The sequence below is a fragment of the Fundulus heteroclitus genome, chromosome 5, assembly GCF_011125445.2.
Source record: "Fundulus heteroclitus isolate FHET01 chromosome 5, MU-UCD_Fhet_4.1, whole genome shotgun sequence".
NCBI classification, from domain to species: Eukaryota; Metazoa; Chordata; class Actinopteri; order Cyprinodontiformes; family Fundulidae; genus Fundulus; species Fundulus heteroclitus.
The window spans coordinates 4240942-4268514 of NC_046365.1; the positions used below are offsets into that span (position 1 = coordinate 4240942).

The 27573-nt window shown below is 41.7% G+C and overlaps 1 protein-coding gene across 2 annotated transcripts in view; it reads left to right on the top strand.

Annotated features, from left to right (window-relative positions):
* Nucleotides 1-26178, top strand: part of akt3b (v-akt murine thymoma viral oncogene homolog 3b) — a 36458-nt gene extending 10280 nt beyond the window's left edge. For both annotated transcript variants that reach the window (XM_036136745.1, XM_021320166.2), the window contains 12 exons: nucleotides 9715-9840; nucleotides 9928-10039; nucleotides 12249-12393; nucleotides 12546-12677; nucleotides 12905-12970; nucleotides 14087-14155; nucleotides 15359-15481; nucleotides 15577-15705; nucleotides 16557-16771; nucleotides 17209-17296; nucleotides 17661-17763; nucleotides 21616-26178. In XM_036136745.1, the coding sequence (XP_035992638.1) occupies nucleotides 9715-9840; nucleotides 9928-10039; nucleotides 12249-12393; nucleotides 12546-12677; nucleotides 12905-12970; nucleotides 14087-14155; nucleotides 15359-15481; nucleotides 15577-15705; nucleotides 16557-16771; nucleotides 17209-17296; nucleotides 17661-17763; nucleotides 21616-21701 (1394 nt within the window). In that variant the 3' untranslated portion in view covers nucleotides 21702-26178. The remainder of the gene's footprint in view (nucleotides 1-9714; nucleotides 9841-9927; nucleotides 10040-12248; nucleotides 12394-12545; nucleotides 12678-12904; nucleotides 12971-14086; nucleotides 14156-15358; nucleotides 15482-15576; nucleotides 15706-16556; nucleotides 16772-17208; nucleotides 17297-17660; nucleotides 17764-21615) is intronic.
* Nucleotides 26179-27573: the final 1395 nt, after the last annotated feature.

A 27573-nucleotide genomic window follows, 5' to 3' on the forward strand; every position in this document is an offset into this window, starting at 1 on the left:
CCCAACATAGACCACAGCATTTGGTATTTTATTGGGGCAAAAGAGCAGCAGCCTGCTAACATGGAAGCCAGCAAGAGAAGTGGACCAGAAATAGAACAGAATACAACATCACATACCTATCCTGTGGAAGTAAAAATTCACAACAGCAACACACCGTTTTAAAACGGCATATTAGCTTATTGTAATTGCCGATTTGAGCCACAAGGTGTCAGTATTATTGTAGCTCCTTTAACTGATCTCCAAAGAAGAATTTCATCCGGAAATTACGTTCGTCAAATAACTAATTAGCCACAACAAACAATGGCTCCAGGACCGGTGTTTTTAACTGGTTTATGAAAAGTACAGAAGAAATACAATTTCAGTACATTTCTCGCCCAGAGAAGTGACATGCAGACATCAGGGGGAGAGCTAAACGAACACTACAAACGTTTTGCGTAATCACACAATGCGTGCCTTACCCAGGAATGTTAATGACTTTATTCACACCAGAGTGGTCCCAGTAAATTACAGGGTATGAGGGATCTTGACCTGATAAATTACCGGCCCTGTTTTACCCAGTAGATCATCCTTGATTTTATTCATACAGAACTCTGACCCAGTAAATTACCAGTGAATTACTGGGTAAGGGAAGTGTGAAATGGGCTAAAATCTAAAGTACTGATGACAGGTCTGGTCATGGTTCACATTTCGTACATGAGGTCCCCAGTTTTTTGGAACTGTCTCACACTGAGTTTAACAACAACTTTTTTTAAATGTAGTAAAAAGCCACGTTTTTGCATTTGTCAAGTTTTTTTTTCTTTTGTGCTGCACTCTGTAATCTAAGTTTGAAATAGGTGACTATAAATACATAATATATAATACATAGTATCTAATGTCTATGGGTGAGAGAGCAGGAACAAAGCTGACAAATCCATGTTCTTTGGACTGAATGGTTAGATTGGTAGAGTTTTTACGAGCACACAGCTCCCACAGAGAAGGATTTTTTTAACCTCCTGTTTGTGAATACATAATGCATTAACTACTTTCAGGATGGAAGGACGACTTTACCCAGTAAAACAAAAAGTGTAAACGGGATTACCAACTATTGCTTTAATGGGAAAAAATCCAAACCTACATGACCCTGTGTGAAAACGTTAACTGGTTTATTACACCTGAGTTTGCCTACTCTAGCCACACCCAGGCCTAATTACTGCCACACCTGTTCTCAATCAAGAAATCACTTAAGACCCGCCTGACAAAGTAAAGTACACCAAAAGATCCTCAGAAGCTAAAGTAATTAGCTATGTTTACAAGAATAAAATTTCACGATCATATTAAAATGTATTCGGATTAAATAGTCTCATACTACCGTCTTAGATGGGCTCACAATCAATTAATTACATCATAATGTGCGTGTATATGCACCTGTCTTTATTCAGAATAGAACCACTCTGACATGAGCAGTTATCAAATTTCCCTAAAAAAAAAAAAAAAAAACCGAAACAGAAGTAATTCCATATTTGCTAAACAAGAAAAATAGTAAACAAAGCATTATTATACAAGTTTGTCTTCTGATGACCCAGGATGGACTTGCCCGATGTTCTAATTACTGTTGAAACTTTACTGAGTAAGCAACAATTTTGAGCTATTTTATTTTTTCAAACACGAAGGTTGTATCTGGAGCCTCGACAGTTTTGCTTCCCAATGTATTTCCGCCACTCTCCAAGTCGGAAATACGTCACGATTACGTCGGGCGCACATGCGCACTCGGGTCCGTTTGCCACATTCGAAATAACTTGAACCTGAAAAGCGTTTATATGCACGTTGGTCAGATTATCAATCGCCATAAACCACCCCTCTCATTAGGAATACAATTTAATTCTAATTGAGCTTAATCCGATCTCAGCGAACCACAGTGAGAGCCATTATCCACAAATGGTCAACATGGAACAGTGGTGAACCAAAATCACATCATGAGCGTAGCGAGGACTAATCCAAGATTTCACAAAAGACCCCACAACAACATGCAAAGGACTGCAGGCCTCACTTGCCTCCCTTAAGGTCAGAGTTTATGCCTCCACCATCAGAAAGAGACGGAACAAAAATGGCCTGTAAGGTTAGAGGTCCAAGACGAAAACCACTGCTGACCAACAAAAATATTGAGGCTTGCCTCTATTCTCCAGAACACATCTTAATGATCCCCAAGACTTTCTTTGAACACAGCACCCCTCGCGACTCCACAAGGGATAGATGTGTTAGAAGATGAATGGATGTGTGCCTTTATAGTCCGCATTTTAAGAGTTGCCAATTCAAATCTATTACCGTATTTTTCGAAGAGAAACTTTGTTTAAAAGGGTTTGGAACACAAGCTGAAGTTTTTGAAGGCCCATCCAGTTCCTCGTAGAAAACAACAGATAAGTTTAAGATCTTCCTTTTTTAAATTTCACAAAATACCATTAATCCGCATTATTAGTACTTATTTATGTCACATGAACACTATTGGTGCATTGTCTAAAGATTGTGGCATGAACACGCTTTGTTTAAACAACGGTAACGAGTAGGTTAACAAAAGTAGCTGCTAGCAAGCTTTTTAGCGTTAGCAGCTAACAGAACATCAGGGAACTTATTTAAAGGGACTCATTTACTAATATTTCAGTGTACAGAGTGGATTTGAAAACACAAATGTTCAAGTCCCATCAGGTGTTTAAAACCCTCATGGAAATCAATTTTATCATAACCTTAACACACAATTCAAAAGCACCAGGTTCAAAAAAGCTAGCAGGTAGCTTGGTGGCCTGTTAGCACCAGCTTCATTTATAGCTTAAAACACAGTGACAAATAAACATTACCCAAATTGTTTCAAATCAGACTAACTTCCTCTATTGCTCTCTGCCAAACCCGATCTTTTAATGTGACCTATTCTGGTGACGGGGGGGCGGGCATCCTGTGGCGTTGAGTTAGCAAGTCAGGACCAGGCCGGCGGCTGCGAGGGGTTGTTGCTCTCGTTTGTAACCGCTGCAGGAGGGCTTTTGCACAGCTTGGCAACGTGACGGAGCGAGCAGCTCTCCTCACTTTGGAACTGCTCAGAGGAAGGGGAATGCCCATTCTCTCAGTCTCTGGCTCAGCTCTGTTTCTGCTGCAACTCCTGCAAAGAGAGAGAAAGATCACAGGCAGCTTGTTACTGTTGCCGCCTGCTTCGTTGTCAATTTAGTAGGAAATAGACTCAACTCAGCTTGGGAAGTTGGGGCTTCAGCTGTGACACTCCTCCCTTCCAGGGCTGTCATAAAAGGGGTTACTCCTGAAGTCTGACACACAGGGTTGTGACGATGTGTCTTCCATCCAATGTTCATATTTTCCTTGGCTTTGAGGCATAACATAGTGCTGGGAATGTTTTTCAGAAGCACTGAAGGCCACCCAGACTATGACCTACTTGAGAGTTGTTTTTTTTTCTGTTTAAAGCAGTGTTGGGGATAAAAAGCACATGATTGTTGTTTGTTGAAAACATCAACTCCTGTCACGAAAGATGTGTTTTGTATTTGTCTCACTGTGGACTCGGCCTCAGCCACTCTGTCAGTGTAAAGAACAGCACCTCGAAACAATGGCTGTTTACCTGACAGAGGGCCGGCACAGAAGGCAACCACTGAGCTGCCAGAGTTTATTTCCCACACTGCTCTGTGTTTGTGTAAGGGTGCCCATTCCAGTTCATTCATTGGAAGGTTTCTTTTTTTTTTCTTCTGAGCTCATAGCTGTTGGTGTGGAGGCAGGAGGAAGTTTCTCTGTGGCGCTATGAGCCTACAGAGGATGACCTAATGCTTAAGTTCCTTCCTCTCTGGCCTCTCTACAAGTCCCTCAATTGTTTTTGCACCTCTGTGTGTTGTTGTAGTTTAGACTTAACACCTGTCAAAGATTGCCCACACTTGTTTAATAAAAAAAATGATGTAGAAATGGAATCTTTAATCTAAGTATTGTTAAAAAAAAAAAGTTAGCAACATGCTTGGTATTTTTCAAGATCTTTGTTTTTCTTTTGCTGCTTTTCAGTATGAACTGGAATTTTAACTTGACTGAAAAGGTCCCAGAGGTTAGAGAGCGCCCACACGATCTCAGAAAGACCTCTGACAGTGGTCAGAGTGCAGGAGAGACTCAGAAATACAGCTAAGATGGGGAAATAAAAGTGCTGCAATGAACTGTAGAACAGATTTGTCAAATAAAATTAATATTGAATTACTAATTCAAGTCCATTAATCCAACTATAGTTCAGGAACAGAATGTTTACAATATTTTGACCAGCTGTAGGCTAGCTAGACCATTTAATAACTGTGTTATAATATGTGTCACTGTAATATTTTTACTGGCATATCTAGTCTCTATTATGGGCAAACAGTTCTCCTGAACAGCGTGCAATATCTGAGCAAGGTATACAGGGCAGGTCAGAAGACAGGAAGCTACAGCAGCATCCTCTCTGTGAACTGTGAATGTCATTGTAAATAACCGTTTGGGGAAATCCCTGACTCTTTAGATTATATCAAAACAATGTGCTTAGATACAGTATCAAAGCTGTACACACTGAAAAATGCCATGATTATTTAAAGACTGACTGCAAACAACTATCTCATAATGGCCGTCTGGCCTGTTCCCAACATTGTCACTAGTCTATAACAGGGAATGGGAGCGGAGGACTGAATCAGGGAACTCTGATATAGATAATTTCAAATTAAGATGATCAGGATCCAGAATTGCTACTTAGACTCAGATTAAGACATCCCCAGTGTTTTATTATTTTAACTGGAGGTTTTCGAATGGAATAGAATCAAATTAAAATGTATTGTCACCCAATGGGGAAGTCCAGATGTGACTGGAAAAAAACGCGTAGACAGGATAGACCACATGTACACATTAGGTTAAATAATATATGTGAAAAGCTAATTCAAAGTTAAAACAAAGCTGTTTTAAAAAAGTCTGGTTGTTCTACATTTAGGGAGCAAGAACCTCTGTCTGGAGGGAAGAAGCTAGAACTCACGAGATGCATGTCATCTTTTAAAACAGAAGAGGCTATCCGCTGTACCTGCCTGATGTACAGGGATGCAACTAATTGTTGGGATTCTCCAATCAGTCTAGACGAAAAGTTTAACAATCTGCTGCAGAGAGCTCCTTTCTTTCAGGGTTGCATGACCAAACCATGACACTAAAGAAAAAGATTAAACCGATTTTGATAAAAACACAATAAAACATGGTCATTATGGTTTGCTCAACGTTAAATGGTTGAGTTTCTTTAAGCAGAAAAGACGCTATTGGGCCTTCTTTCACACACAGTTCACTTCATAGTTTAATTTTTCATCTAATATAGTCCCACGGTATTTCTATATTTGCACTCTTTCAATGTGTTGACCTTTTAATCGAAATTACTTTGCGCTTGTGAGGTTTCCTCCTAAAATTAATGATCATATCTTTTTTATTACTAGTGTTAAGGTGGAGGTAAGACTCCTCACACCATTGGACAAAGTCGTCGGACACTGGGCCATGGCTGCTTTCACTTTCTTTAAGAAGGCTAACAATAACAGACTCATCTGTATACTTGATCATTCAAGTATCAAGTACTAAAATCCAACCAGCCAGGTTATTGCTTAAGGCAAACTGTTCAGAGCCTTTTGGTTAAAATGTGAGGTTGAATTGTATTAAAAGCTGTGGAAAAATCCATGCAGACAAATTACGTAACAATGTGAGAAAACTATGCATGATTGTGCAAGCAAACACCTCAGAAGCTAAAAACCCGTCCAAATGGACGTTAAGATAAGATAGTCTTTATTGATCTCACAATGGAGAAATTCACTCGTCACATCGGCTCATACAAGAAGGTGCAGAGTAGGGAAGGTGCATTCAGTTATATACAGTAAATCGAATGTAATAGCAGATATCAGAAATCTGATCAAGAGCCATGGAACCTTTAGCATGTTTGTAAATACTTATTGAGTCTGTTGTGAACAGCAAAGATGTGTAATGGCAGTCTAAAGCCATCCTTTGAGCATCTATGGTGCAGCAGTCTGTCGCTGAATGAGCTCTCCAGCTCTGCAGCAGCTCCAGGCATGGGGTGGGAGACAATGTCCATCAATGATGTGATTTTTCTTAGTCTTTTTGTCTCTCACCACCTGCACTGGGTCCAAAGGGCATCCCAGGACAGAGTTGGTCCTCCTAATGAGTTTATCCAGCCACTTCCTCTCAGCTATAGATAACTTCCTGCCCCAACAAACCACACCATAGAAGATGGCTGATGCCACCACAGAGTCAAAGAAGGTCTTCAGAAGCACCCCCTGCACTCCAAAAGACCTCAGCCTCCTCAGCATGTAGAGTCTGCTCTGGCTCTTCCTGTATAGAGCATCAGTGTTGTGACTCCTGTCCAGTTTATTGTTCAGGTGAACACCCAGGTACCTATAAGAGTCCACTATCTCCACATCAGTTCCCTGTATGTTCACCTGTGTCAGAGATGTGGGTCTGTGCCAGTGAAAGTCCTCCACCAGCTACTATGTTTTCCCTGCATTTAGTATGAGATGGTTCTGCTGGCACCAGTCAACAAAGCTCTGGATCCATTGCCTGTACTCTGCCATAGTCCGTCTCATCACAGATGAGGACGAGTCAGAGTCCTCAGAACGTCTGAAGGTGGCAGCCTGGTGAGCTGATGAAGTCTGCGGTGTAGAGGGTGAACAGAAGTGGTGCCAGCACAGTGCCCTGTGGTGCTGCAGATCAACCTGTCAGAGACACAACTCCATGTCCTCACATACTGTAGTCCATTAGTGAAGTAGTCCAGTATCCACTGGGGCAGGTGGTGGTCCACTCCGGACCGCTCCAGCTTGTCCTTCAGGAGTCATGGTTGTGTGGCATCATCCACCCCGATGCCAGGCTGGTAGGCTAACTGCAGCGGATCCAAGGAAGATCCTCTTTGGTCTAATGCAAGGCGTTGAGAAAGACGGGGTGGTGGAGGAGTGCTGATTCATGGATCTGAAGAAGAGTGGGTGGATGATGTTTAGTTGTGGTTAGAAGAACAGGCCGTCGTCCAGGATGAGAGTGTCTGCAGCATGTTCGCTGGGTTAGGGGAGTACTGATTCAGCTTTTTCACCCAGCTTAAGTCACCTACAGCCTGGGCGTTCTGCTTGTGACCTGGATTTGATTAGGATTTTCTAAATGCAATACCATTTAGCCGTATTTCTGCACATCTTTGGCAATTCCACACAGGTGTTTGAGGGAACTTTTCAATACCTTTTCTGGGCACTTTAAAGACAAAGAGCTCCTCCCCCATGGTGGCTTTAGTTCTAAAGCTGTCTGATTAGTTTCTGTGCTGCTGAAAATGGTCTTGTCCCAATCACTTTGTTTATCTGAAGCCTTGTGAGTCATTTTATGTGCAAGAACAGATTTGATTTGATTGATAGATGCTGATGCACTTCACTTGCTGATAACTGACGCATCAGGTTGGATAGCTGTGATGCAGGCATGGCTGTGCAAGAAGTCAGCATCTCCAGGGCGTATTACAGTTGTCCAACTTTTCTATTTTAATTTTGTCCTAAACTGCTGAGTCAGATAAGCAGGGCATCGACACCTCTTGGTTGATGACTAGCTATCAGTGTTGTGCGGATAGTTGTATTTAAGAATCACAGTTTTTGCACCGAAGCAGATTTAAAGATGAGCTTGGCAATTAGGATCAAACTATAGTTCAAGGAAGGAGCTGTGTTCTTGAAAAAAAAAAATACTTCCCCCAGTGTCCAAAAATCATTGCTGAAGTTTTCTCTAGAAAACTGAAGACTTTGTGGCAGATTTCTGATCTCTGGTTTTTGTAATGCTTTATTCTGCTAATATTTCTCTTTAAGCACCATAATATGAGGAGATATAGGAACTGCATTGAATCTTTTTTTCTAACCTGCCTACAGTGAAGGGTCATTAATTATTTATTTAGAAGAGAGATGACATCACACATGTTGGTGGAAAAGCAGACGGTGTAAAACAGGGTTTTACAATTATTTTAAAACAGAAAGAAAATGGGCTTTAGCAACTTGTATTGATGAGCTCAGCAAGCATGCTTAAAACAGAATTCCTTAAAAAATGTAGACCCTCACATTAGTGTGAGTTTTCTAAAGGCTGCCAGCAATAAATCCAGTATTTTGATGACAGAGGCTAATGCGGCCGTGGCTTTCTGTTAGCTGCTCAGAGTCTCGCTCTCTTACAGCCTGAGTGACCCGCAGACTTGTCTTGATGTGTCGTACACATCACCGCTCACTTAGATAGCTCCTTACACCTGGCTGTGCGCTTGGTTTGGCTTGGTTTCAAACACCTCACTGAAATAACTGACTTTCACTCTCCTTCATCAAGAAGCAGCCTCCACAGCAACGAGTGGAGGCTGTGACGGGTTGTGATTGGTATGACGCAAACACCCATTGGAATCAGAGGGTCTTTGAGTTTCCTCCTGCTACCAGTCAGATTCCGGTTCATAGACGTTTTCCCGGGGCAGTCCTGCTGTTTCAAAGGTCCAGTGAGCCATGATTCTTCAGACTCCCTGAAGGTTAAAAATGTTTTGTGGATGCCTGCCTGTAACCACCCAGCTCAGCTAACGTGTGTTTATGTGGAAAGGTAGCGGCTCTACTCAGAGCTTCCCCCCCAAAGACAGAGACTCTCATCTCCTGCAACTTCACAGCACCAGTGGTGAGGTTCTGTTGTTATGACCGGTTCAATTGTAACCCGGTACCTGGCAGTTCAGGGGTATCAGGACGGTCTCAGGGAAGCATGTGTTATGAGAACTTAAAGGTGAATGTCGGGACAGCGGTATGACTAAGTAGAAATAAACACAAAATTGGAACATGTCACTGTCTTTCTGCTTCTTGTCTCAACAAAGTTTATTGAAAGAATTTACCTCTAACCAGCGTCTGCCGTTTTAGTAATGAAACTAATTTGGAGTTTCTTAATGGCTTGGCCACCTTACCACTTTTTTAACTCTTAAAAGATCTTTCTGCAGCCTTAAAGAACAAATACGGGTGTAGAGAGCTGTTCTTCACCATATACATACTGCATACTGATATCGCAATAACAATAAATGTGTAAATATATTGTCATTTTTAGAGATGGATGGATTTATAAAAAAATTTGCATTGATTTAACGGTAAAGCTTAGCTGTGTGCACCAATAACTTACTACTTGTATGACATCAGTTCTGGTGTCTTTCTATGGGTGTGGTGGTAAATATCACACAAAATGCTCATTAGCTGAGGGTTAGGGTTAAGTAGAGGGGTTTAAGTGGAACTTAATTCATCAGAAGAAAAGAATAATCTGCAATCTGCAGAATTTCAGAAGAAAGCTACCAGGCCTTTACAGTCTATACTAGTTTCTGGACTTTCTGATTCCTGTTCTCTTTTACCGACTACAGCAAATAAAAATTGTGCTACAAGATCCTCCACGAAATTCTGAATCCGGCAGAAAATGAAAATGGTTATAATCATCCTTGTTTTTACATCAAAGCAGCATAGATCCATAACCTTTGTTAGATTTGTGTTTAAGATCAAAACAAAGGGATTCAAATAACGTGTTTGATTAATGATTTTAAGCATTACATAAAATGTTTATTTAATTAATTAAATGTCTTTTTAGTCTATTCTCTCAATCCTACCAGTATGAAATGATTTCAATAATTCTAAAATCTTAGACCAGGTTACAGACCAGCTGATACTATTGGGAACGTAACAGGTTTGTTCCTCCCTGCAGGCGAATACATCAAGAACTGGCGACCACGTTACTTTCTGCTCAAGACAGACGGCTCCTTCATCGGGTACAAGGACAAACCCCAGGACTCGGACCTGGCCTATCCGCTCAACAACTTCTCTGTAGCAAGTAAGGCCTAAGCCCACCGCCCCACCTCTCATCCTCTGCATAACGACAGCTGTGTAATATGGCGTATCTTCCTTTGGGGACTTTCAGAATGTCAGCTGATGAAGACAGAACGACCCAAACCAAACACCTTCATCATCCGCTGTCTGCAGTGGACCACCGTCATCGAGAGGACTTTTCACGTCGACACTCCTGATGAGAGGTTAGCCTTTCTCTTCCCTTCCAGTCAGAACCAGCCGCGTCGAACTCCTTTCTGACCTTCATCCACTTCATTATAGGACAAAACGTGTCAGATTCATGTTTAAACTACAGCTACATGGGGAATGTCCGTAATAAGCAACAGAAGCGCTTGGAGTTTACAAAATGTTGCTGCAGTCAGCTAGAAGCTACTACAGCAGATAGTCTTCACATATTTAATTACCATAAAAAATAGTTTACTGCTTAGTGGGAACTGATTTCCAACTTGAATTAGATGTCTTTGGCTTTAGGAGAAACCCGTCAACAGCTTCCTCAGTTTTGCTTTCTGACAAAATGTTTAGAACATCTTCTCCCGTATTCATAAAATAAGAGATCAAACCACTCAATTTGTTTGACTTTTTTTGTTTTTTTCTTAGTATGATCATGGAAGCCTGGTTCACACAGCAGGATTTTAAGATTGTTGGGTGATTTTACACCACATGTGACCATACAAAATCATTGATAAAACAAGTTTGTTCGTGTGGAGTCCGGCCAGACGGCGAGGTCAACACACCACACACTAACGTATTTCACTCGGGAACATTTGGGTGTTAGACGAGGAATCTAGTAAAACCTCTCAAGATTAAACCTGAACGACGAGGAAGAATAATTGCGATAGTTTGTGGACTAATTTTAACAGAGAAAATGCATTAGAAAGGCGTTGGTTAAAGGAGTGGAGACAGCATCAACAGGGCTCTACGTTTGCTGCACTATGATATAAAGTACTGTTGTGTGTTTTCTTTCTCCACGTTTCCCTCACGTCGCTTTCTGATTGGCTACACGTCACATTCAACAAGCTGCCTGCTCGTTTCTCCTTAGAGAACACCTCACACGCTAGCATATTGGGCCTAGACAATCCAGCATGTTGGATATCCCTGATTTGAGGTCAGAGCAGCCCTGATGTCACACCTGGCGACAGCGCCGCCTCCAGAAATGTTTATATAGGGGTGACCAGATGGAGCCACTTAAACTCTTGGGGTCGCACTGAAACTAAAAGCTGTAATTTCAGGATTTTATTCTACTGTCAGAAAGACTTAAGTAAACGCCTACTAATATCTTTTTGTTTTTAATGGTTTTCTGAATTTTTAATGTTCCTAATGATCTAATATCAGTACAGTTAACATTTTGAGTAGAACAACGATTCCTCTTTATTCTGTAATTTAGAATATTTAGAATAAGTTGTGCATTAGTTAATTTTTTGGAAAACAAAGCAGTTACTAGGTGAAAGTAGACACTGGCAGATACAAATAAAAGCGTGATAGGAGGTCAGTAAGAGCGGATGCATCGCTGGCTGTGCATAATGGGATGCAACGCTAAACTGATGCTACTACAATTTACACTGGCCAGTGGTGTGGCCAGGACATGGCATGAGGGGGGGCATGGCCACCCCTGGCCACCCCTCTGGTGGTGCCCCTGCCATGTGTTAACACATCAAACACGGCAGGAACATCTTTTGAGATTGTTTTAAAAACCATCACCGGGCCTGTCGGAAGGGGAAGATCGGGGCTCACATCGGACAGTTTATTTTGCCGTGTCAAGCAGGCTTTAGCTCCATCATACAGATTATTTCTATTGATTTAAGTCACTGACCAAATTACATCTAAAACAGCAGAAATGAAATGGTTCCTCCAAGAGCAGCGGCAGCCAGCGTGCGTGACGACCTGGTAGTCCAGCTTCAAGTCTTCAACATGTTGGATTATGTTAGAAAATCCCGGTCCGACTAAATGAAAATGGTAGAGGGATAAGGTCGCTACAGATGCCAAAAACAAAAGATTAGATTGTTCAGGTCTGACAGGTCGATCATTAGTCAGCCTAAAATTGTTCAATGTTGCTGAACTGATTATTTTCGGTGGATCGAGAACTTACTATAAATTGGTGCCACAAATGAAAGGGATTATTATGGCAATAAATCCTTTAAGTGATGCTAACTGCACAGAAAGGAAAATATAAAGCAAACAGACGTGTTGGGCTGGCTTCCAACTTCTTAAAGGATCTGTTATAAATCAATAAACATTGTGCACATCTTGTCTTGCTACGGTATGTTTAGCGATAAAAGACTTAGCTGACTGATTTAATACAGTTATGAGGGTATTTTGGGCGATGATGTCTTCGTTTTTTTGTAACCTTGATATGTAGAGGTTTTCTTTATTTGAACCTTTCGCTGCCGGCACTAGGGACGAGTGGGCCGAGGCCATTCAGATGGTAGCAGAGTCGCTGGCTAAGCAGGAGGAGGAAGGCATCCTGTCCAGCCCCACTTCCCAGATTGAGAACGTTAATGAGGAGGAGATGGACACCTCCATTAGCCACTACAAACGAAAGGTATGCAAGCATTTGCTGATTTTTATGTCCACAGCTGACTAACAGAAGAGGCCTCAGGAATGTCAAAGCTGGTCTGATGGACCAGCATCTGTCTGTGTACTGATACATAAACCATTGTTCTGATCACATTTGCCTGATTCTCTCTTGTCCAGACAATGAATGACTTTGACTATCTGAAGCTTCTGGGTAAAGGCACGTTTGGAAAAGTCATTCTGGTGAGGGAGAAGGCAAGCGGCACCTACTATGCCATGAAGATCCTGAAGAAGGAAGTCATTATAGCCAAGGTCTCCGTCCCAATTATCAACATGATTTGATTGAATAGGAAAAACTGTTATTTATTCTTGGACAGAGCCACCATCACTCCTTTATGTTTTCTATTTTATGCAAATAGCTCCTAAACTGCAGCTTTCAGCTTCTGCTCATTTGTAATGTTATCTTATTGGCTGTGTATTCAGGTCTGAGTTTCTTTGTCTAGCAACTCATCACTTCTGTTGAATCTTTCTTATCCCAGGATGAAGTTGCTCATACGCTCACAGAAAGTAGAGTATTGAAAAACACTCGGCATCCGTTCCTCACAGTAAGTATGACTGACAATTCCATGAAATATCAAACACGTCAAGCTGGATTACGTCAGCTTAGCTTTATTAGGCTTGGTTCAAAGAAGCTAAGAGGGAAAGTGACCTTGAGACAAAGAGTGGAGTCTGCATCAAAATGGCCTTACATGTTATGAACATATTCTGCACGAGACTGGAGCAAAGTTATTTTTGCTGATACATCTTTTTACTGATTTACTAAAACCTCTACAAAGTCATTTAGACATTGAACCATATATTTTAAGGGAGGGTTCCTGATGCCGTCCATGTGTGGTGTGTGCTGCCTCTCATCCAAGGCAGTGCCTTCTAGCTCTGCCCAAGGTTGCTACCAGGAAAAAAGTGAAATTAAAACAATCCAAGAACCTAAGAACGTCTTCCAGCAATCCAGGCACAAACTGCTGCTGATCCGTGGATCTTCTTTCATGTTGGGGCACCGTTTCACAAGGCAGAATTAAACCTTCTAAGGAAGCTTAAAGATTAACGTTGTGAGATTTTAGACCTGCAGCCAAGTCTCTTCCCAGGGCATAACCCTATGAAGAATCTATGATTTCTAAAAAGCAGCTGCAGAAGCCAACAAACTGATCATCTCTTAGCACTAATAGGGACAACAATGGGTCACCATCAATTAGGAGTTGGTCCAGAAGTTGATCCACCTTCTAAATGAATTGCAAAAGTAATGAAGGAGGATTAACAGTGTTGACGTATAATTGGCTAATATTGACCTTTGGAACAAATGAAATGTTTATTTGAGTTGTGTTTTTTTTTTATGTATCCGTCCATGTACCGTTGAAACATTAGGGGCAATTGTGGCTCAGGGGTTAGGGTAGTCCTCTTGTGATACGAGTTGTGGGTTCAATTCCAGCTTCCTCTTGTGACATGTTGATGTGCTTCTGGCTGCAGATCGTTGTGTGTTTGAATGTGACTGGGTGAATGTGGCTGAAGCAAAGAGTTTGAGGGGTTGGTATTGCCAGGAAGGTACTATATTATAAATTCAGTCCATAACAAAATTAAAGACACGCAAGACTTCAGACACATTGTAATGACTGTAAGTGGATGCGCTCTTTTCAGATGTACTTCCTGTTTTGTCCACTGTCTTACAGTCTTTAAAGTACTCATTCCAGACCAAGGACCGGCTTTGCTTTGTAATGGAATACGTCAATGGAGGAGAGGTAATGTGCTGCCAAAATACTGAGAGGCTCATTGCTGTTTTTAAGTGTTTACCTAGTTTATCTACTGATTTAAGATAGATGGTGAAGGTCAAAAGCCTCCAATCACACCATCAGAAATCTTATCCAAAACTAGGAGAGTGCTTTATAAATAAAGTTGCCTTGCCTAGGAGGCAGAAACTAGCAAGAGCAATTGATTTGCAGACGTTGCACATGCATTCAGGGTAGTTTCAGTATAACAATGACTGGCTATATACCTGACCTTTGAACTTAAAGAAAAATTATATTAACATGTTTGACCTAATGATATCTGATTTTAATGGTATATTCATATGTTTTTGAATAAACATTTAATATGTTGCTACATGTCTGTCTTCAAGCCTATCACCACTTTTTCAAGAGTCCATAACTGAACCAATTATTTGCATCTCTGCAAATATTTAAGTATTAATCAAATCAGTTTATCCGCCTGCCTATTGTACAATATTACATGTTGATGCCATGTGCTAAAGACGTTTATAAAAAGAAAAATCTTTAGTCTGTAGGCATTTAAAAAGTCTAGTCCTGAGATGGCCATTTAAAAATATCTAGGTGTTGAGACATTTGTGAGTATTTCTGTATTTTAGTTACTTTTTTGTTTATAATTGTTATTTTCCTCAGCAGGATGTCCTTTTCAGGTTGACATTTTACAGAATTGTTTAGCAGATCAGTGCAGGTTTAGCTCTGTTTGGGGCTGAAAACAAAAGGCAATACAAAACGTTTAAGCCCGGCCACTGCTTTCTCAAGTAATCTAAATTTACCTTTATTAATAATAAACAATTTTTAACATTTGTGGTGTGTTGAGTGGGGAGTCAGGATTTGCTAAGCATGGCATGAATAGAATAGAAATATCCTTAATTGTCTCACAGTGAGGTGTATCAGTAGCAAAGTTAGAAGGCAAAGGCACCAGAAAATCACAGCTACACAAAGAAACTTCTTCAGAACGCCTTCTAAACAAGAGATTAAGTTAAAAATAAATCTAGAAAGATTTATTTATAGAAGCGTTCAGGTTTTTCTGTTCCTCAGTTTATAGAGTATCTCCATGACCTCAGAAGCCTGTGATGACTTAATGAATGGTTCAAGCCCCCATAAGATGTCCAAACGCGTTTTTTTTTCTGTCTGTGTGTGTGAACGTGTGCTTGTTTTTTTTGTTTGTTTTTTTTGCAGCTGTTTTTCCACTTGTCAAGAGAGAGAGTGTTTTCAGAGGACCGCACTCGTTTTTATGGCGCCGAGATAGTTTCTGCTTTAGACTACCTTCATTCTGCCAAGATCGTCTATCGTGATCTCAAGGTAAAGTGTTCAAAGACAAACGTGCAAAAAACATTCTGAGATGGAAAAGCAACACAAAGCCTCATGCTATTTTTGTCCTGTTCTCTGCCCATCAGCTGGAAAACCTCATGTTAGACAAAGATGGCCACATCAAGATCACTGATTTTGGCCTGTGTAAAGAAGGCATTACCGACACTGCAACTATGAAGACCTTCTGTGGAACACCGGAGTACCTTGCTCCTGAGGTCAGAGCTCCCAAAGACACATGAATACTGGTTTACCCACTGTCTACTCAAAATAAAGAGAGATCTACCCAGAATATCAATGCAGGCTTTCTGTCCTTGTTGACCCGGGCAGATAGATGATCCACACCGGGAGAACAGCAGATCTCCCCACTATCCATTTCTTAAAACAAACATCTTTGTTGCTTTACTTCTACTCACGATCTGACCAATTTTTTTTCTTTATCCGCTGTGTGCTTTAACAAGAAGCCAAAGTATGATTTGTGTCTCTAATAAGATCTCAAACCTTGTGAGTTGAGAGCATATTGACTGTTGTAGCAGTAGTACATGTAGAATATAGAAGCAATGTTGCACCCTATGGGGGATCGCTGATAAATGTAATAATTGATCAAATATGTACAAGCTTTGAATGCTTACAAGGACGCAAGGAACAGTAATAGAGATTTAGGTTGTTTTCTACTCACACATCCTTGTTAAAACATATTTTGTATTGCCTTGGGTATGGCTGTCAGAGACGGTAAACTGTCTTCAGACAGAGAAGCAAAGGTAGAGGAGAGATTCATGTCATCAGCAAACGGTGTAATCCTGGACATTTTGCTAGAAACGGATCTGTAACCTGGATATAGTAGTATTTTCTTAAGTTTCTGACCAAGTTTTTTTTTTTTTTTTTCCTGGCAGAACTCTTTACCTTTTCTACGCGTGATTGTATAAGCTGGGTTGTTCCCAGGCTGATCCACCAGATTTACCCTTTCTGTGCTCTATACATTTGTGCGGATGTGCTCCGTAATTTGTGCTGCAACACTGTAATAGCCCTTAGGGGATTGATAATGTTTGAGTTCTTCGTTTCTCCTCAGGTTCTGGAGGACAATGACTACGGGCGAGCGGTGGACTGGTGGGGCTTGGGCGTAGTTACGTATGAAATGATGTGCGGCCGACTTCCGTTCTACAACCAAGACCACGAGAAGCTGTTTGAGCTCATCCTGATGGAAGAGATCAAGTTTCCACGGACACTGTCCGCTGACGCCAAGTCGCTGCTGTCAGGGCTGCTGATCAAGGACCCCAACAAACGGTACGCACACTCAAAAGCCCAGCCTCAGGTTGTCTGCGATGTTTTTTTTAGCTAAAGGCCAAAAAATTCAGAAACACAGAGGCTTTTCCCAGTTAGTTGCTGGTATAGCTGAAAACTAGCAGTGCTGACCTGTGTGTCGCAGGTCATACATCCAGGTCACACACCAAGAAGCTTACATGATTTAATTCACCACTTTATTTCTTTACTATAACAGAATAGACTTGATAGAAAGCGACAGGGTGCTTCTGTTAACTTTCCCTCTCTCCTCATCCGTGAGGCGTTTCTGTCCCAGGATGTAATCTGCAGCTCCACAGAGCGAACCGGCTCACCCTGACCAGTTATTTTGGGATCAGTAGCAGGTTCCAGTGATGGATATAGGAACACATTTGATTTGTCTGACACGGAGATCTTCTTCTTCTCCCTGCGTTGGCTGACAGGCTGGGCGGCGGGCCGGATGACGCTAAGGAGATTATGAGGCACAGCTTCTTCGGCACAATCGATTGGCAGGACGTGTACGACAAGAAGGTGAACGCGGCGTTTATCCGCCCAACGTCATCTTAACTTGAGAAGGAGCTTACGCAACATTTCAGTGCTATTTTTGGTATTCGGGTTACCATATTTCCCAAAATTAGTCTGACTGGTTGCAGACTAAAATAGATGTGAAAGGAGACAAAGTGATCTAATCCTTGTGTTTTTTCTAAACATTTTTGCCTGCTGTTCTTTGTCTGAGGTTTCTGTCCATCAGTTTCGCTGTAGAGAATATGATAAAATAGCTTTTTACAGAAATTGATGCTGTAGGACTTGGTAATGAACACCACGTCAGATTTTCCCTCACACAGGGCTTCATCCTAAGTGGATCTACTGGTCAACTCACTTCTTTCTATTCCAGCTGGTTCCTCCCTTCCAGCCGCAGGTCTCCTCAGAGACGGACACGCGCTACTTTGATGAAGAGTTCACAGCACAGACCATCACCATAACTCCACCAGAAAAATGTAAGCGCTTCCAAAATATATCCTGTTATATAGCAGAAAGTGTTTGTTCACAGGTGCCATTAAAGTTTAGTTTTTCCCCTGAGTGCCACCTGCCTTCGTCCGCGGCTCTAAAATAAGCGTTGTCGTCTTCTGGAAAATATCCAGGGGATTTAAAATAAACTTGGCTTGTAGTGCACCAAATTTGAGCAAATTAGAAATAGTCGTATATGAACATTTTAAGAAAGCTGACTTTTACTAATTGGATAATGAAATATTTAAGTTTAGATGAGGGTTAGAAATATTTATTATCAATGTCTGCATATCTGGTTGTTGTTGTCTGTAAAAACTGTTATATTGAAGCACACAGCCTGTAATCTAATGCTTGGTCCCATTGGATCTCATATCTATGAAGTGTGTCACATCCACCTGAGCCTTATTTCATTGATTTTAATGAAATAAGTGAAAATGGAGTCATCAGCACAAACTGAAGACGTGTTGGACACTGGGCTCTGCATTGCTCAGGAAGCCTTAACTTCCTAAATAAAAAATTGTTTTTAATTTCAAATTTGAGAGCAGGTAGAATGCATCATTAATATTTCTAGAAGCTGGATGGTCCAATTCTTTTCCTAACAATATTTCAATCAAGAGTAACAGTAGAACTATGGACCAAATAGATTGTGATGATGATCACAGTGAATCACACGATCGCCCATTTTAACAATTGTTTCACAGGAGGATTTTTTAACTCATTATTTCTGCAGATCAGGTTGATACAGCAGCCTCTGGTGGCCAAAAGAAGTACACAGTTTAGCATGAATGAAAAGTATTGGCTCACCTGCCTTGGCTCAGATGTAAACCTCCCATTCCTAATCAGTTGGTTCGTCCTTTGCAGCTAGAACAGCTTCAGCTCTTCTAGGAAGGCTGAACGTTCTGGAGTGTGTTTATGGGAATTTTTTGGGAACCATTTTTCCAGAAGCTCAGTTGTGTGGTCAGACACTGATGTTGGACGAGAAGGTCTGGCTCTCTGTCCCCGCTCCAATTCCTCCCAAAGGTGTTCCATCAGGTTGAGGTCAGGACTCAAGGTCATCTGCCCCTGACTCTCTGCTCCATGTCTTTATGGACCTTGCTTTGTGCACCGATGCTCAGCCATGTTGGAAGAGGGAGGAGCCCACCCATGTTCCCACAAAGGTGGCAGCATGAGGATTTCCATCTCCTGCTCTGCTGAAGCTTTCAGAGTCTATTTGACTGAACTAACCCCCCCCCAAAAAAAAAAAAAACTTCACACTTGGCACAATGCAGTCAGACCAGCACTGTTCTCCTGGCAACCAGTAATCCCAGACTCATCCATCAGATTTCCAGATGGAGAAGGGTTATTCCTCACTCCAGAGACTGAGGGGCACAGTTAAACCCAAATTTAAGCCCAAAATTATTCATGTTCATGACAGATTGACACTATTTTCCTTAAATCAAGTAGTTTTTCCAACAGAGACAGGATTCTCCCTGGAGATAATAAAACTAAATAAAATCAGAATCAATTTTGGGGGACAAAACTCAAATCACGATCTGTTTTTGATTTAAAATGTATCTGCTCAGCAATTACAAAAAGGGTGTGAAATTCATTTTTCAGTTTTTGCAGCGCTCCAAAAAACATTCTTGTTCCAGTGAGGAGAAGCCTGTTGGTTCAAAGCTCACTTCAAAGGCTTGACAGTATAACTCTACAAGCTTGGCACACCTGCTGGGCTATTTTCCCCCATTCTTCCCAGCAGATCCTCTCAGGCTTTGTCCGGTTGGACTTGCCCAATTTGGGTCTTTCTGGAGAATGAGCTGTGGGTGGACCGCTCAGGGACATCCACAGGCTTTATCCTGGCTGCGTGCGTTACGTTAATCTCCTGTTGGAAGATGAATGGTTCCCCTAGTCTGAGGTCCAGAGCCCTCTGAAGCAGGTTTACCTGAAGAATCTCTCAATGTTCTGGTGCTGGCATCCTACACGGCTCACTGCAGAACAGCTGCCCAGTTCTTGCAACGAAACGCCATCCCCACATCCTTGTGCTGCCACCACCATGCTTGAGGGTGGGGATAATGTTAGCCAGGTAATGATCAGTGTCTGTTTACCTCCAGACGGGTTGGTGTTCAGGCTAAAAAATGAAGTTTTGGTTTAATCAGACCAGAGAGTTTTGTTTCTCCTGGTCTAACAAGCTCTTAAGGCAGGGGTGTCAAACATACGGCCCGCGGGCCGGATTCGGCCCGCCGAACAATTTAGTCCGGCCCTGTGGCTAAATGCATTATCATTATAATTTTTTTTTTTTTTTTCTCCCCCAGTGTCTTGTCTGGCAATGTGGCAATAAGATGCCACAAAGAGCTAATCAGATCTGACTTTCACAAGTGGACAAGATAAAAGGAAGAGAATGATAAAACAATTATTGAAAAAAACATGTACTTTGTTTAATTGAAAATATGCAGTTCCTATATTGTCCACGAGGGGCTGTGTTTTAATTAGCAGATTAAGCTTCAGGTGTGGAAAAATTCAAATAATTTCTTAATTTTTATCTGTTTGATGTATTTAGTCATGCAGAACAGTGTTTTTAAGTTCCAAAAAATGTGAATAAATGTTTTTCAACATTGTATAATCACTGTGATCAGTTCTTATGCATAATGCACAAGTAAATGTTTAACTGAGTAAAGGTATTGTTGAAATTGCACATACTTTTCTTAAAAACGCTGAGGTTATTAATAATATATTGTGTAAAAGTGAAATTAACTTAATATAAAAATCAACAAGTCCACTTTTATTAGTTCTATTTAATCTTGCAATGAGTTTACTCGTGTGGCCCTCTTGAGATCAGATTAAGCTGAATGCGGCCCCTCAACCAAAATGAGTTTGACACCCCTGCCTTAAGGTATGCTTTGGCAACATTCAAGTGAGCTGCAACGTCCATCTGGCCACCTCATTGGTGGAGTGAATAAGCAATGGCTGACATTTTGGATGGCTCTGCAGTTTCTCCAAGGATGTAAATCTGCCCCAGTGGCCATTAGTCACCTCCCTGACCAAGGCCCTTATTACTCAGTTTTGTTGGGCAGCCAGATCTAGGGAAGGGTTCTGGTGGTCCTGGTGACTACAGGACTTTTTGAAGCATCTCAATGATCAGTGGAGCTCAGTTTTGGATGTCATAGCTAGGGGTGTGAATACTTTCACATATTGTATTTAAGTGTTTATTTTTTTATATATATTTAACAAATTATCTGCTTAAAAAAAAAAGTTTTCACCTTGTCCTCACAGGCTAGTGTTGTGGATGACTGTCCTTACCTTGCTGCTGAAGCTGACGGTCACGTCGGCCTTCTGGGTGGCGGTGGAGCCTTTACCTGACTCCGCCAGATAGATTTGCTCCGCATATCCATCTGGAAACCTTCCGTTGAAGTAATTTTGGGAAGGGGCGAAAATACTGGTTAGCTGATTGGCCTATGTTGGTGATAGACGGGCCAAATGAACCAATCAGATTCGTCCTCGCTCTGTTACGAGCGACGACGAAAACACAACCACAAGCCAAGCTACTCTTACTGCTGCAGGTAAAGCCTCGTTAGCTCAGCAAAGAAATACTCTGTAATTCCGATAAAATTTGCTCGATAGCCACGCTAACACTAGTTTCATCGGCTGAAGCCGCCATGTTCTTTAGACTGAACTGACGCGCTTCCCGTTGCGTCACACCTCAACCCGCCTCAAAGCCAACGCTGATTGGACGTTCGTTTGGTGAACGGCTCCAAATTTTCTTTAACGGAGAGTAGCCAGACTGATCTGCGAGTGAAACCTTTAAAGCTCGCAAGATCAGGATGGTCTCACGAGGCTAGGAAACCCTGACCCTGATGTTTGTTTTTCAGATGACGAGGACGGGATGGACGCAGCAGACAACGAGCGACGGCCTCATTTCCCACAATTCTCCTACTCAGCCAGCGGGCGGGAGTGAGCGCTTCGTCCCAGTCAGCCACTATCGTCCCCATTCGTGGCCATTTTGAGGAAAACACGTAGCCATTCTAGGAAAAAAAAAAAAAATACCAGTCTCCCCTCTTTTTCTCCTTGTCTGCCTCGTCACAGATGGGGGGGGGAAGTCTTTTAGGGACTTTAAAAGAGGTTTTTTGCACAGTGGGATAGACTCAAGCTGGTCTCCCCACACTAAAAAAAAAGTCTCCTACATTTTCAGCGCTATTTACTGCAGAAGGCAATGTTTTTGTTATTTATTTTTTTTCTCTCCATCAGTATTAAGTTGTTGAACCCATGATCTTTGCGATTTATCTTTTTTTTTTTTTTTGTTCGTTCGTTTGTCGTTCCTGCCCTTTTTTTTGTTCTTCTTTTGACGTTTTTGCACTTGGTTTGGAAGAGCCGTTTTAGGGAACAAAAAACCAAAAATGTTGCCTTATGTGTGCAGATGTTTTGTATCATGCAGACAGGGTGGGTTTTGTTGTTGTCCGCGTTTCTTTTGGGAGAGGGCAGCCGGATTCTGGGTCCTGAGGGGTCGCCCTTACTGCATGGCTAGCGGTTTCACTCATTTGAAGGAAAAAAAAAAAAAGAAAAAAAAAATCTTTCTCATACATTTGTCATGGTGGCACACATTCCTAATGCCATGCCAATGAAAATCAGCTAAAAGGTGAAAGAAGAGTAGAGAAAATAATAAGAACGGACGAGTCTGTACCATTTCCTTCATCGCTGCAGTGTCCCTACTTTTTTTTAACGCATAAGATCTACTTAACGGTTCCTTTTTCTGAAACACTAAACTGCCGCACAGCTCACTCAGGCGCTACAGAGCACAAGCAGGTTCACACTCAGCTACGCACTCCAGCTCTGCACAGCCAGTCTCTCTCTCTCTCCGCTACTCGCCACCTCTCCTCCTCTTCTGTTCGCTCATCTTTGCTGTAGGACAAGGGGAATGATCCTTCCCACAGGGAAATGTAGTTTAAGGTATGTGTGTACTGTATGTATGTGGGACGCATATGCTGTTATGGCGCACAGACACACACTCACCACACACACACACACACACACACACACACCACAAACACAGGCGTTTTCTGTTTGGGGTCAGACTGGCGTTAACTCCAGGATAAATCCGACTCGGCGTTTTTGTGAGACGCGGGCGCAGGGTGCCAGGCTCACCAGCAGGGGGAGTTCAGCTGGTACTGCAGATTTCACAGGGATCGTTCATTTGAAATTTGGTTTCACTCCCTCCGTCTAAAGGCAAATCTTTGTTAAAGATGCTCAAAACAGTGTCAGGATTGAGTCTTAAGCTTCTGTATTTATTATCGTTGAACTCAGTTTAAATTAATTGTATGTGGAAAAGCTGGAGTGGAGCTGTGAGGCAATGCCTTCCTAACCACAGCAACCTGACCGTGTCACATGTTATCTCTGGCTCACACAGTTGGTCAAATCTGTTCCCAGGTCCTTACTTTAATATATCCTCTCCCCGTGGGAAAGAAAATATGTTAAAAAAAAAAACAGAATAAAGTGGAGTTGTTGGCATGTAGCTGCTGTTTCTCATTTCGATGCCTCTCGCCTAGTCCCTTGTTGTTCCAGCTCTGATCAGCTCGTGTTACCAAGTTCAGCTCTGTTCTCCTGAACATGCCTGGATATGCAGGAAACTTTTCTTACTGTTTCATAAGATCTCAGTACTCTTCTTACCCTGAGCCGAAAAGTCAATCAGAATGGAAATGTTAGCTTTAAGGTTCATGTTTGTGGGAATATTTAAGGTAGTCACCTAAACAGGATTAGATTAGCTGCATACAGCTGGAAAAAACTCCAGACCACCCTGACTTTGTCTCTGGCCGCCCACTTCAACAATTTAAAATTTTGGGGTTTTGAAACCAGAGCTTTTAAAATGATGCCTAGCATGTCCACCTGCCGCGTTGTAGATTTGGACCAGAGAGCTTCCCAGCTTTCTCCAGCAGACCTTTATAGGTTGGAGACAAAAAAGCATTCATTCCCTGATCCCCTGAAGCTGCAGACTTTGTTAAAGTAAAAAATAATATCCTTATTATTGCGGCATCATTTCTCTATGAAAAATGTAGGAAATTCATCTTTTCATCTGAAAACATTAACTCTGTGGAGGGGAAAAGATCTAATGTAAAAAAAATGTTTTTAACCAAATGACTTGGGCCACATTTATAAGCCACTCTAAGAAGCCCTTGTAGAATAAACATAGCGGCAGCATTTTTATCTCCAGGTTGATCAGAGTTTCTAGAAACTTCTAAGTAGTACTCCAGCACTTGTTTTGTTGTGGTGTGAACACGAGGGGACATGGAGGCCCGTTTCTTTTAGCTGCTGTCCACTGGGCTGGATAAGGAGCCATGTTTGTTCTTACACCACACACAGCGAGTGGGCTGGTAAGAGGGATGAAGATCGCTCACCATCAGAGATGTGTGGCATCTTCAGGTCTCCATGGCAACATCTAAACAGTTGTGAGTTGCGCTAGAAAAACCCAGTCTTCTCTGTCCTCAAAATCAGGTAAATGTAGAGTTTTCTAAACGCCGCTGGACTTTAACTAGGATGGTCAAACGGGACTGAGGTCGAGCTTTTTGGCAATAAACGCTCTAGCTGGGTTTACCGCGAGACAGGATGAATACCTGGAATAACACTTCATGTCCACTGTTAAGTACGGTGGAGGATCTGTGATGCTGTGGGTTCCTGGTCCAGAAGGTCTGGGAACCGTGCGCGGCATCATGAACTTTTTCAAATACCAGTAGATTTAAAGAGAAATCCCAATCCTTGGGTCATTCAGCAGCAAAAATGATTCAAATCAACAGCAGTGGGTGGAAGACGAAGCCAGTCTTCTTCCCTCCTGGGTCCAGACGTGAATCCTGTGGACCTGTGGGGTGAGCGGAGTAGAGCATCAGAGAGGACCAGGACTCTGGAGGATGTAGAGATGAAAGGTGTTTAAGTGCTTCAGAAGCAAGGGGTGGTTGTTGCAAGCATTAGCAGCAGGAGTCCCTGGAACGGTGACCAATTCTTTAGTTCAACACAATTATGTTCAATCATCTTTTTTCTCCCCGCCACAAAATAAATGTAGTCGAATTAAAGGGAGGGTTTTTAATGCTACAGTGTGAGATTGTTTCCATGTTTGCCTGTGTGCCAGCAGATTTTCTGTCCCCATCACTGAAAACGCATCGCATCCGATTTACTCCTGGAGAATACCACTAACACAAAACTCAAGGTTCCTGCACAGCTCAAAACACTGAATATAAGTTGTTGAAGAGATTTAATAGAGCGGGGAAGTACAGTGTGACTAAAGCATAGCGTCTGGGGGGAAAAAAAAGAAAGCTGGTATGTTTGGAGGGTTTTCTGCAGGAACTGTGAGCTGACCGCTGTGAAGCTCACCACACAGCATGTCAGAGTTCAGTTTTAATCAAGAGGATTCATATTTATCTACAAATACCACACAGAGACTGATGTTAATATAAAGCATAGGTGTAAAGAAAGTAAAATCTATCACGCAGATGCAACAGGGGGGTCCTGGTCCGTCTGTGCTGCCAGTATTATGAGAGAGTTTATTTACACACATGTACAAATCTGTACCGAATCTGTATCCATGAATCACATATAACAAGAAAACTGAGCCGTGAGACACTCAAACATGAAGACTGTGATGACTGCCAGAAAAATGTCTCCAAACTTCTTGATGTACATATGCAATGCCTTTTTTTTCTTTCTTTTTCTTTTTTTCCTGTTTTTTTTTTGTTTGTTTTTTTTGTCCTTACAGACAAGGTGAATAATGCAACGACTGAAAAACTACTTTTAGGAAATAAAAATTAAGGACCGTGTTTAACCACTAATTTTTATTTTTATTTTTTAAATAAATGAATTTACTTCCTATCATACACGGGTGATGTTTCCATGGAGACAAACCCCACCGCCTTCCTCTCATCATCACGGTCCCTGAAAACGACCGACTCCTGAACCCCTTGAGGACATCGCTGGACCCCTGGAGTCTGCACTGAACTGTCAGCTTCTCTTTTCTTTCACCATCTCTGGAAAAAAAAAAATGCTAGACGTGGGACCATTGCTAGCTTCTTTTTTTTTGTTTGTTTTTTCTTCTTTGGAAAAAAAAAAAACAATGACGGTTTGATCAGGTTGTTGCGAACTCACCGATCCTCGATCCCTTCTCTCCCATTTTTTTTGTACCGTAGTGTTTGTTTTATTTATATTTGTCATTCTACACAGTGTTATCTTGTATGTTGTAAAAAAAAAAGAAAAAAAAAAAGAAAAACAGGCACGTCTTGAAAGTTTCTGAAAGGTGATGACGGATTAACTGAAGTCTTATTTTATTTGGTTTCTTTTTTTTTTGGGGATCATTTGCTTGTTTGTTTTCTTACCAAAACATTAGAGCAAGAACCCAGTAGTGGACTTGCATTGCCGTGTTAGTATTTATTTTGAATTAAATTAAAAGAAATACGTTTCAGGGTTGTCTTTTTTTTTTTTCTTTTTTTTTTGCAGTTGTGACTTTTTATGTTATTTTGGGCCTTCAGAATAAAAAAATGCATCTTCAGTGTACAAAAAAAGTTAGATTTGATTTGTTGTTTTTCCCCATTAGACCATTAAAATTAAATGTAGGCGGAAAAGTATCCATGCCCCCTTTGAGATGTGAATCTTTTAACATCCTCTTAGAGAAATGAAACCCTTCAAATCAACATGCAGTGCACAATAGATGTGCAGAGGGGTGAGGGTAGATCAGTCAGACAAGGTTGGATATGAAGCATTGATTGAAAAGAAGACCACAGAGACAGTTCACTGCTGCTTAGGAGGATGCTAGGGTTGAAGATGGAGGCTGAGAATCCTGTGTGTAACACTAGAGTAATGACTAAACGCATGGAAGTACAAGGAATGATATGGTCAGGGTGGTGGTTAGCAACCTGGTCCCAGCAGCAGTGCTTTTTTTTTTCTAGGTATCCTTCTTACCCAACAGTGCAAACATGCATGCTATGATATTCAGTTAACTACTATTTAACTGCCCACACTGGACTTTCAATCCACACAGAGAATCAGACTGAACTCAATGTGGTAACTGTGTTGTTCCAGTATGCAACTAAAGTATGTAATGCAGGACCTGAAGGTACTCACACTCTGACTGGAATCAAACATCTGTCCAGACACTCAAGGCCAAAAGGCTTGTGAAATAGCCTCAGACACCCAGCTTCATTAACCAGTAAGATTGATTAATGTTCTGGGATATATTATTGGTTTCCCACAGTCAATACTTTCAATAACCCCCTTTTGCCAACAGGACACCCCTCCTATAGCGTTTCAGAAGGTGAGCTTCCTCTGAAGGGTGGACTTAGTCTGAAAGATAGAACGAGGAGCTCAATGTAGAGCAACTGCTTCTCCACATCATAAGAGGTCAGTTGGGATGGTTTGGACATCAGGATGCCCCCTGGGCGCCTCTCTTTGGGAGATTTCCAGGTATATCCCACTGGGAGAAGACCCAGAACCTGCTGGAAGGACTATGAACACCCTGGGATCCCACAGAATGAGCTGGAGGATGTCGCCGTGGAGACGCATATCTGGGTTTCTCTCCTGGATCTGTTGCCCCTTTGACCTGATCTCAGATAAGCGGAAGACGATTGATGGATGGAAACACACAGTTGTCACCAGTAAAATTCAACTAGATTTGTTTTTAAGATGCCCTGTTATGTAAAAGAGCTGACAATGCCATACACTCTAACAAGGTTCCTTTTCAGGGGCGCAGATAGCTTTCTAAAACGGGGGGGGGGTGGGGGGGGCGCAATATGTCAACAAATGACTTCAACACAATTGAGTTTTTTTTTTTTTTTTATTTTGGGTTCAACTAGTACTCA